Source organism: Brachycentrus maculatus, unplaced genomic scaffold, assembly GCF_059751285.1.
Source record: "Brachycentrus maculatus isolate JH-2025_06_01 unplaced genomic scaffold, ASM5975128v1 h1tg000160l, whole genome shotgun sequence".
Classification (NCBI taxonomy): Eukaryota; Metazoa; Arthropoda; class Insecta; order Trichoptera; family Brachycentridae; genus Brachycentrus; species Brachycentrus maculatus.
Genome location: NW_028280913.1, coordinates 286026 through 297500, shown reverse-complemented (window position 1 = coordinate 297500; position 11475 = coordinate 286026). Strand labels below are relative to the sequence as shown.

Here is an 11475-nt window from a genome sequence, read left to right as displayed (position 1 = left end):
TCCTTCTTTGATGAGGAGATCACAGAAAACTCAAAAGTAGCCGGAGTATTGACGGTTTTCAACAGACCTTCTGTTTTACTTTGAGCTTTCGGCATTTGTACTCTATTGTTGTATTTTAGAGTTCAACATTTCGATTTTTTTATCTCACAAATCGTATTTATCATACTTACCATGTATAAAAGCACTTTTAGATTTTAGTGAATTTTCTTCACTGGTTCACTGGTGCATAGGTTTTCCTCAATCTTTTGTATCCTGCCTTCACTAGCATTCTTTAAAAGCTTTGTTTTGAGTGTGCTCTAAATTTTTCCCACAAATCCTAGATTTGCTCCACTTTTCTGTTACTTATATAAAGAAATAATGAATATCTCGACATAGATAAGAAAATGTGTTGAGATGAAATATAATGAAGGACGATCTGAAAATAAGATTGACACCATTTGCACACTGTGTGAAAATAAGATTGACAACATTTTCTTGTAACAAAACTAAAAAAAAAAACAAAATCACTTCACAGGAAACATACATGTATGATTGAAATTCGTATGTTTTTTTTTTTGCTAGCAAAACCATTTATAAATCTATATGAGATGCTTTCCGAATCATTTCGCATACTAGGAGATGCCTGAAAATAATATTATAAATTTGAATACATACTTTTTTACATACTGGTTTTGAATTTTATATTTGTATCCACAATATTTAAAATGATATGTCCTAAACCTACACTTTTGTATTCTTATCTTAATCTATGTTGAGGTATGAATAAAAAGATTGATTGATGAACGTCTTTATGTACATTGTGATTCAATTTCAATTTTTAATTTAAGAACAGCAGTTTGATCATGACATCATTGAGATGAATCGGTCGGTTAGACTTCTAAGGGGAAAATGTATAAAACAAGAATAAATTATTCAAATGCTTTTATTTTATTTTAAAAAAAAATGCATGTGATTGACAGATTTAAGTTTTGTAATGATATTTTTGGTGGAACTGCATTTTGTAGAATAAATTAACATCTTTGTTATTTTTCCACATGAATTTTATTTGACAAATCAATCGGATTTCATCGTAACCTATCGGTTATGATATCTCATCGAGTAGTCTGATGACGTCGGTAATGACGAAACCCGGTTGTTGATCAAAAAAAATTCACGTGAAAAAATTACAAAGTTGTTTTTTTTATTATTATATGATTGACAGATGCCTAACACACATTATGTGAATAATATTTTGTATCTTAATATTAGAAAATTTAAATATTTTGAATTTTTAGTACTTCAGCAGCTTCTTGTTTTTCTAGGAAAACTAACATTTTCACTTATTTCGTCCTTAGATGAGTTGTGATTCTGAAGAGGTTTTAGGGTTGAAAATAAATGAAATCGTTAGAAATTCATAAAGATAAAGCAAGTTGGTCCACCGCATATGCGAAAAAATTATCAATGAATATTGCTTGATTTTAATTATTGTGTACTCGTACCTGTACGTAAGATATTTACCTTATTAATTTATTTTCAAGTTTCAAGATTTTACTTAAAAATTAAGGGTTTATAAATAAAATGATACATTAAGTGGCAAATGATAAAGAAGTTACTAAAATTGCCTATTTTCGGTACAAAAATAAAGATAAATACACTGTATCTCGACTTACGGATGCCGAAAAATCTCGGCGAAAAATTTGTAAGTTTGAGAAGAGAATTCAGGTCTACGAAATATACTATGGGACTGTGAAGATCACTGTTAAAGAAAACCGGAACATTGCCATGAAAAACATGACGATGGATAAAAACGTTAATACCAGAAATGTATGAAGAAAAAATATATAGTCGTGTGTATTTTATAAACGAATGTGTGCAAAATAGGGGCAGTTATAAAAATATATTTATTGGTTGGAGAGTTAAAAACTATCGTATTAAGTTTTGTTTATTTAAACAACAACTTTAAAGTTGTCGTTTATATAAAATGAAGTTTTTCAAAGAAATTTTAGTACAAAAAATGAATTTAAAAAAATGTGTCCGTATTTACATTATAAAATATGTCATTATAAAATCCAGAAATGGAACAAACCTCATTAGAGAGGTTTTCATAACACCGGAACCATCACGCACTTGATGTTTTCATGAAAGAGTGCTCTTCCAAACAATAATAGTTTTTTTCTGCGTTGAAATTTTATCTAAAAGTTCTGAATGTCGTGAAATTTATATGGTATTTATTTATTTAAGTTAACAAAATATTGATCGTTTCGTATCGGAATATCACCATGACGTACCATACTATTAACAATGACCATTTTGTGAAGATCCGGAGGGAATTAATCTATTTCACATTTTTGATGGAAAATTGGAATTAAGTTACAAACACTTTAATGTTCGTTCCATTAAGTTTGTAACCCGAGGTTTTACTAGAATACAGATACCCCCTCTATACATAAGTATACATAAGTATTTTATGAAATCTTGATACATTTAATACTTCATTAATATATAAATAAACTAGCCTTCTCCACGTTTCATATATTACATATTGATATTTTCGATCAGAAGTTTCTAGTAAAAATCATTTAAAATATATTATATTATGATATACATTTGACATTTAATACTGGTTTTTGTTTGGACATAAATATGTTTTTTATCGAATCTCCAAGGTTAATATGAGTTACCTGCTTAAACATATTACCAACATAAATATAAATTCTGTGTTTGCTAAAATCGAAAGTATGCCATCAGATAAAAAAATATCCGATGATCCATAATCCAGCTTAATTTCTTTAGAAAAGTAAAATAAAGTATAATAGTCGTAACTTAACATATACCGGTTTATGAATCACGTATAAATAATGTTGCAAAATGATCAAACCAACAAGTAGCAACCACGACGGAATTAAATACTTCAATACACTCCCTAAAGAAATTAAAAAATTAGGAGGTACCAAAATTCTTAAGAAAAAAATCAATGTCAATTACATGTAAATCTTTAAAAAATGGATAAAAGAAAAGAAAAATACTATCATACCATTAATCAAATAAAACAATAAACCTTGAGTGTAAGTCCTTCTCCAAGCACAAGAGCTAAGTCTCTTTTTTGGCGAGGCACAGCGTAACTATAATTATAAGTTTGCCAAATGTGTAAATGTATGGAAATTGTATGAAATTGTATTTAAAAAATGTAACTATATTAAATAATAAAAAATAAAATAAAATCAATAATAATCTTAAATTATAATGTACAGACACATACAAATACATTGGTACATTTATTAATTTTTCTTAAAATTATGTATATTTAAATAAACTCTTCACCAATCTGTCTTTGCAAACAATCTTCGCCTCTCCCACATTCATGCATCTTTTCATACATACCCGCCAATTATTCCGAATACTTTCAAGTATTTGATTAACTTGGTCATGCTTTCTAATGCTTCAAAGTTTTCCTTGGTCTTCCTCCGCTCCTATTTCTAACTTCATTCGCTACATCAATACGTTTAAACGATCTTTCCTCACTTATTCGTTACACATGTAAAAACCGTCTTCACAAACCTTTCTTAATTTAATCAATGATGCTTATTTTGGGCATTCTTTTCTAATATCGCCATTCGAACATCAATGATACATCGTTTTGTTACACATTCGTATTAAAAAATATTATTTATAGAATTATATAATACAGTAATTTGCCTTTGTCATGCAATCAAGACGCTGATAATATATAAGTGATCCACCAAATTGACCAAAGACAGTTCTTAAGCCGTGTGGGCGCAAAGATTGTCATATATCTATTTTTTATACAAATTCGTCACTGTTGAGACATCGACGTTTGATGACAATTCCTCTGGGGTTCATACGGTATTTTCTTTTGTAAAGATTTTGACAAAATATTAAAGGAAAATGTTCAATGTTATTATTTTCATCGTTAAAAATTCAAAGTACTTACCTTTATTTTCTGAAAATTACGATGTTCATTAACTAATATAAAATATGTATATGTTCGTTGTAAAAAAAAAATGATAACCACAAGGACACGCGTACTCTGCAGCATTATATCAAATTATGAAATGGAAAAATTAGGAATTACATAATAAAGGATTGCACTCAAGGGTGCTCTAAGAGAACTTGCGGCGCGGGTTTTGTTTGCAAACTCCAAACCAAAGTAAAATGAATAAAAAAATACATTAAAAAATCATAATTGTCACCCTTTAATTCTAACGCCCAAATGTGGTATTGGCATGTCGTACCCCAAATAACAAAAGAAAGACACCTGAGTAAAAAGGTTTGATAAAAAAAGAAACTTGGAGCTTCTTCTCTGTCTTACTCCTCATTACTGAGGGTTGTGACCCTTGTCGAAGCAATGACACTTCTCCAGTTATACCTCGACTTCGCTGCAGGTAGCGCTCCAACCACCAAGGTGCCTGCTACTGTCTTGATCGGTCCATCGTGTGGGGATCTTCGTCTCCCTCTCTTCCCCTCCAGGCTACCAATCACAACCAGTCGTTCCAGGCTATCCTCATTGCTACGCGCAACGTGTCCTAAGAACTGAAGAATCCATCGTGTACACTGGTCATTGGAACATCTCCGATGAATTTTTACTATTTTCATAATAAATATTTTTTTAAATGACACATTATCTCTAATGCCGCCGTTTCCAATTATGTATGACAATTTGTTTAAAATTTAAAGCATGAAGAACACTCTTGTTTTCTTCAACAACAAAAATATATACCCTGACCAGAAATATATTGTACCTACAAAATAAAACAAACATTTGTGAACACAAATAGCCTACAACATTTTGACTGTCTTTTTTGTAAGGATAGATTTTTTTAATGTATTTTTTTTTTCAACAGGTCCAAAGGAATTTCTGTTTGGCAAACACAACTACTTTATAAGCAGTCATGTACCGGAGCACAATGATACCCAAGTAAACTGGTTGGACGCGAGGAACATCTGCAGGGAGTATTGTATGGACCTCGTGTCTATGGAGACTAAGGAAGAGAATACTGTCATCACAAAACTCATTAAAGAAAGTAAGCTACCACTTAGTATAAAAACCTTGCAGTATAAAAATAAATATCAAAAAACAAAATTACTAGCCAAATGTAGCACATCGTTGAACATTGACTAAATTATTCACATAACAGATCACATTAAAATTATATATTCATTTACAAAGTGAAACTTCATTTAGCATAATTTTAAAATATTGAATTGCTTGTCAAGCACCGTGGTGAATTTGGCTACGAGACTGGGATCATATGTTTGAGTCCCGCAAATCGCAAATTGATTTTAACAAGTGTTTCAGGGTAGTGAGTACAATATTTCTTATATCTACCTCCGCACCCCTCTTGTCTGAAGATTATTAGGTTAAAAAATAGGGTGTTTGCTGTTTACTCTTTATTTTTAATAAAGTCAGAATAGCTTATAAAATAGAGTCTTTGCTGGTTATTCTTTATTTTTAATAAAGTAAGAATAAATTTATTTTGGCATTGCCAACATTCAATTTCGTATTTTTCCTAGCAAAATATCACCTGTCAAATTAACGAAATATCAAAGACTCAAGTAGATTGCTTGTTTAATTTTAAAATTGTTAGATAATACGGTACATTTTATGAATAGCTAAGTATTTGAATAATTTTATAAACATTTTACGTATATTTTTGATTAAATATTCATTCAAAATAAATTTATGGACTTGACTGGTTTTGACTATCTATCTTAAGAACATACCAGTTTTTAAATGATGTTCATTTTTATTATTATTATGATGTCATAAGTAATATGTCACACACCTCATGAATTATTTAATCATATATACTGATGCTACATTTTTTGCACCATTCTTAATTATGTGGGTAATATTTTTTGTTTTTATAATGTTTATATATAGTTGTATGTTATTACTATAGCCGACGTTTCAGCCACCATTGTAGGGCATCAGTGCAATATGATTAAAAAATGTAATAGTAATGTGATATTTTAGCATGGCAATGATAAACGGTAAATTTTTAATCACATCAGACTAATAATTACCCACTGCAATATTCTAAAAACAGTCAATTATACTACCGGGGTGAACATTTTGAGGAATGTGAAGGTATTGTTAACAAAATATTACTCTTCTCATCAAGATGGTAGTTACGCCTTTGCTTAGTAGAGGTTTTATCCCTCGATTTCCTGAATATTGTTTTTCATTTGTTTAACTTTGAGTATAATTGTCTAATAATTTGTATATATTTGATAAAGTGTTGAATCACATATCGCTCACTCCTTTCAAGAACGTCATAAATCAAAAATCGTCAATTTTCAGTTATGCACGTTTTCGGAATGCCCAAAAAATGTACTATATCTCAGCAAAAGAGGCATATTTTTAACTTAATATTTACCCGCTACAGGGTAGAAAGTGTTGTGTTTGCATTTTGAAGAAAAGGTATTGTTTTATTATTTTTTTAAATAAATTAGTAATTTTTCAAATGGAAAAAAAACCTTCAGGTTTAACCTAAAAAGATCTGTAGCACAGTAAACAGTTCAAAAAGTGGCTTGATATTTATTTTTAATAAATTGTATTATATTTTTATACTTTACAAACGTTCTCTTGAAAAATCACGTTTTTTGATTTAAGACGTTCTTGAAAGGAGTGAGCGATATGTACATGTATTTTTTCGTAATGAGAAAAAATAATCTTAACTATAACTATCTTTTATATTAAGATGTATTTTTTATTAACTTTTAAGCCATATTTTAATTTACATTAGCATTTTAAACAACTGAAATTATAATGTAATTGATAACATAAACTGCAACTCTTTATAATTTCTTTTTATATCCTCTTACTTAGTGACACAAACTTCAAACTATTTTATGAGGCATAAACCTTGACCACTAAGACTTCTCGTTTTTTCAGTTAGTTGGAATTTATTGCTTCACAGCTCGCCAAGGTACAAATATTTTAAATAAGAAGATTAATAAACAAACAAAATTCATGTGGTAATTCTTTTCGTATACCATTTAAATTTTTATTTATTTATTACTACTTTTTAAAATGAACTTCTTACTTTAAACGAGGACGGCTAAGGACTTAGCCCGACCGAGTCAAACAGAACCTGAAATCTGTCCGTCTTAGAAGTCTACATGATTACGTATACTTTACTTATTACGTAACTACGCAGTAACGAGTCCTATTAGTGAACATATGTGACTAGATATATGGATAAAAAGAAATGTTGTGTTGTATATCAGAACAGCTAAATGTGGCATTCTATCTTTTCTGCCCACCCCTGGTGGGGTGACCACCATTAAACACATCTTGTGTACCATATCAAGAATGTACTTTTAAAGTTTTTTTTTTTTTTTTTAATATTATTTTTATAATTATTTTTACTTGAATTCTACAGTTTGGGTAAAATAATTATGATTTTTTGGCAAATGAGCGTTTTTCTAAATGTTCGTAGGTACTCTCAAATATGCCTAAGCTAGGCCAAATATTTGAACATGTAGAACATTTTCGAAACCTCTTTATTTATAAATCTTTTAAAATTTGTTTAATCAATTACGATTTTATTCAATAAGATTTAAATAAGTGACATTCATTCACAGTTTTATTGGTTTATTTTTTCTTTAATGTGTAAATTAAAGATAAAATTTAAAAAAAAAGTTAATTCTCATTCTCAATCATTCGATTTTTTTTACATTTTCATTTGTGAAACCTTATTATTCTTATACATTACTGGCTTGTTGTATTATAACATAAGAGCACGTTTCTAGATAATATTCCTTACATTTGGACCAGCGGAAGGCTATGCGATTTCCCCGGATGTGATAGTGGCGATCTTTACCCAAAGAATATAAATGGATGGTTCTGGTCAGCGTCGAGAGCTAAGATTGCTGCCACAAATAAGGTAATAATTCTCATGTTTGATGTTGTACATAAACACATGTCTTACATAAAGTATCTCTTTTACAACCTAGGCACTATGCGTGAGATTGTAAATGTTTACGTGAATGTCGTTGGTTATGCTTTATAATTGATCGTCACAGATAAACGTACATGATTCTAGACATTATTTTAGGGCTATTTTTAAGTGTATATAAATAAACGAATATTCTAAAAGAAGCTCTCAAATAGTAAAACTTTTCTTCAAAATTCAAATATTTTGCCCATCCTCGAAATAAATCAAATCAACACAAGCCCCAATTATCAAAAGATTATATAAACACTTACGAAATATTGAAGCGTCGGATTGACATTCCGCGAGTACGCTTCAGTTAAAAATGTCAATCACGAGAATTAATTTTACCGAAACTCTAAATAAATATGAAAGATCTTGATGGGATTTTAATATTAATGTTAAAAATAATTAGATTCCAATACAGCTTTCAAACCCTCGACAAAATATCAATCAACGTTAAATTTGCCTCTTAGCTAAAATAAATTTAAACCGTGATGTGTTCAAATGCCGTAAATAAGTATTAGAGTTTGATATCTAAATGAAAACATATGTGTATGTGCGTGTATATATATAAAGACATTTATGTATATTACTCATAAAAAAAGGATATTTATTTTTGTCATTGTTTGTATTTATAAACGGGATTTTTTTTGACGATTTGTTTTAAAATGAAAGAAAACCTGCCAACAATTTAAGAAAAAATGCGTTTATGTTTTTTAACAACTTAAAATTATGAGAAATATATTTTAAATATTTAATATAAAAATTTTACGTCTACATGTATTTTTTATAATATGCCTTTCTTGATGACATGTCATTCGTTCGTTACGATATATTGTCAAGTGATTTCTTGAAAATACACAAGAAAATCTTTTAAAAAACATCCTCTTGAGACATATCTTAAAAACCATTTCAGCAAACTAAAAGTATTGTACGATATACGTCACTTACGTGATAAATAACTACTGATGCTACATGCATTTATTTGCACCGACCTTAATTACATAGGTACTATTATATCAAGTCATAAGTTATGATTCTCGAAAGCATTTAAAAGTATAAATTTCCTCGAAATTTAGGAACAAGCTATTTCTTATTAAATTACAAAGGCAACTGAAGGTCGCCCAACTAATTTAATAAAATTTACATTTAGAAATATTGCGGAAGCATCAAAAGCGTTCTTTTTTAATGGTACATTTTTTCTCAATAATTTTGAATCTCATGATGGAATTATTTTTTTCAGTTTTTCACAATATGGATAATTAATGTAATGTAGGGTAAAATAATAATCATATTTTAAGTTTTGACGAAGCTGTTTGTATAAAATAAATCAAACAAAAAATAATTATATGAACGTACTTTATTCTTCTCCGTCTTAATCCTCATTGCTGAGGGCTGTGACCCTTGCAGAAGCAATGACTCTTCCTCCAGTTATCCCTTGACTGCGCTGCACGTAGCGCTCCAACCACTGAGGTGCCTGCTGCTGCCTTAATTTGATCGGTCCATCGTGTGGGGATCTTCCTCTCCCTCTCTTTCCCTCCAGGCTACCGATCACAACTAGTCGTTCCAGGCTATCCTCGTTGCCACGCGCAACGTGTCCAAAGAACTGGAGAATCCGTCGGGTACAGATATTGGCCAGAGTCAAGCCATCCAGGCGTAGTTCCTGGCGAATGGCGTAATACTTTATACATCAGCGTAAAAAATATCCATTACTTAAAAATATTTGTAAACACCCTAATATTTGTGCAATATTTTTAACTTCACATTTTAAAGATTCTTAATTAAAGTTTTTTTAAAAGATGAAACAAGTTTGTTTAGTTACTCAAATAAAAAAATAATTATTGTACGATATACTTCTCTGATTTTTGTGTTGTTAATTTTTTTAGTTTTATAAAGTTTTTTTCCGCGTATAAACCATAGGTCTTTTTTATAATTTTTCGAGTTGTAATATTTTTTTTATATTCCTCGTGATGAAAGAGGTGAATTCTATTTATCTTTTTAATAATGAAATGATATGCTATGAAAACCAAAATTAAATACAACAGTAGTAGTCGTTCCTTAGATATTGAAGGGGCATGTTAATATTTTTTTCATTAATTGTTTCGGCAGTCACTTTGTGGTAAAATCTGTCTATTTTTAATTAATGTTTTACTTAGTAAATACCACTATTTCTTAAAATCCACTGTGACACGTGTTTCACTTACGGTGTTTTAAAATGATGCGGAATGCATCGAAACACGTGTAAAGTAGATTTTTAAGAAATAGTGGTATTTACTAAGTAAAACATTAATTCTAAATATTTTTTTCATTAAGAAGTACCATTATTTTAAACAGATCCCGAAAGGATGGGGCAAGAATCCCTGGAGTCAAACAGGATACAAGAAGCTTCCTCAACCGGATAATGCAGAGTACGAGATAAACAAGACACACGAAGCCTGCATGGCGGTCCTGAACACTGTGTACGCTGACGGCATCTTCTGGCATGACGTGGCCTGCTACCACAAGAAACCTTTCATTTGCGAGGATAATGACAGTCTCCTGGACTACATCAAGTCTACGGACCCAGAACTCAAGCTTTGAGGGTTAAAAATTGTATATCATTGTATATATGAACCGACGCAAACCAATGTTTTAACAATCTTATATATTATGTAACATCCATATAAGAGTGGGTGAATCTAGTCCTCACAACTTGAAATCATTATCCTTTCAGACATGTTGTTTCAGTCGTTTTAGTCGTTTCAGGGTTTTATTTGATAAATAAAATATCATCATAACATTTCATTTTGTTAACTTTAAATCTATTTTTCGTTTGATTTTTTTAAATTTAATAAACCTGTTTCCCTTTCACGATTTATATCCTCTGTAAAGTAAATCCACTTCTAAGAAACGTATTATTTTCGATAAGTGTTTTTAAAACAGGTTTTATTCGATTTATAGTGAGAGGATACGTGACCGAAATATATTTCACTATGCTTATAAATAAAAGAAGATTTGTTTGTGCACGAGACGACTTTGTGATTTTCCACATAATTTAATGTAATAAAAATAACGAATACATTTACCGAACAAAGAATCTACCCTTTTAGGCATAAAGTCTTCGTATGTATATACATATTAGATATAAAAGCGCGTACGTACGTTGACCTTCGTCGCTTATAGGTCATCGTTCATTACAAGGATGGTGATAAGAGTCCATGTTTACTGCCTTATTTATAGCTTACGTTACGTATCAGCCCCAGAAATGACACCCCTATGTTGTGATAAAATGCCTTAAGGTCGGCGCCTGCTGGGCATGGTAAGGAGGGTGGAAGGATGAGAAGGGTGGAAGGGGTAGGGGATTTGGGACAAGTACCATACGGGTAGTTATTTCTCTCCTCCTAAATTCGATCGAAATGTAGTAACAATCTCTTTTTCTGACATTACATTATTATTATTTTATAAAAAAATCTAACGTTTAATTTGTGAACGTGATGAAGTGACTAGGATTTATTTAATTAGTGATGACTAATATTCGAATCACCTGTGTATCATT

General features: G+C 30.2%; 1 protein-coding gene across 1 annotated transcript in view; it reads left to right on the top strand.

Moving 5' to 3' along the window:
* LOC148308500 (uncharacterized) overlaps positions 1–10744 on the top strand; it is an 18185-nt gene extending 7441 nt beyond the window's left edge. The window contains exons 3-5 of the mRNA XM_088261621.1: positions 4842–5021; positions 7756–7889; positions 10275–10744. Coding sequence (XP_088117747.1) covers positions 4842–5021; positions 7756–7889; positions 10275–10520 — 560 coding nt within the window. The 3' untranslated portion in view covers positions 10521–10744. The remainder of the gene's footprint in view (positions 1–4841; positions 5022–7755; positions 7890–10274) is intronic.
* The last annotated feature ends 731 nt before the right edge of the window (positions 10745–11475 follow it).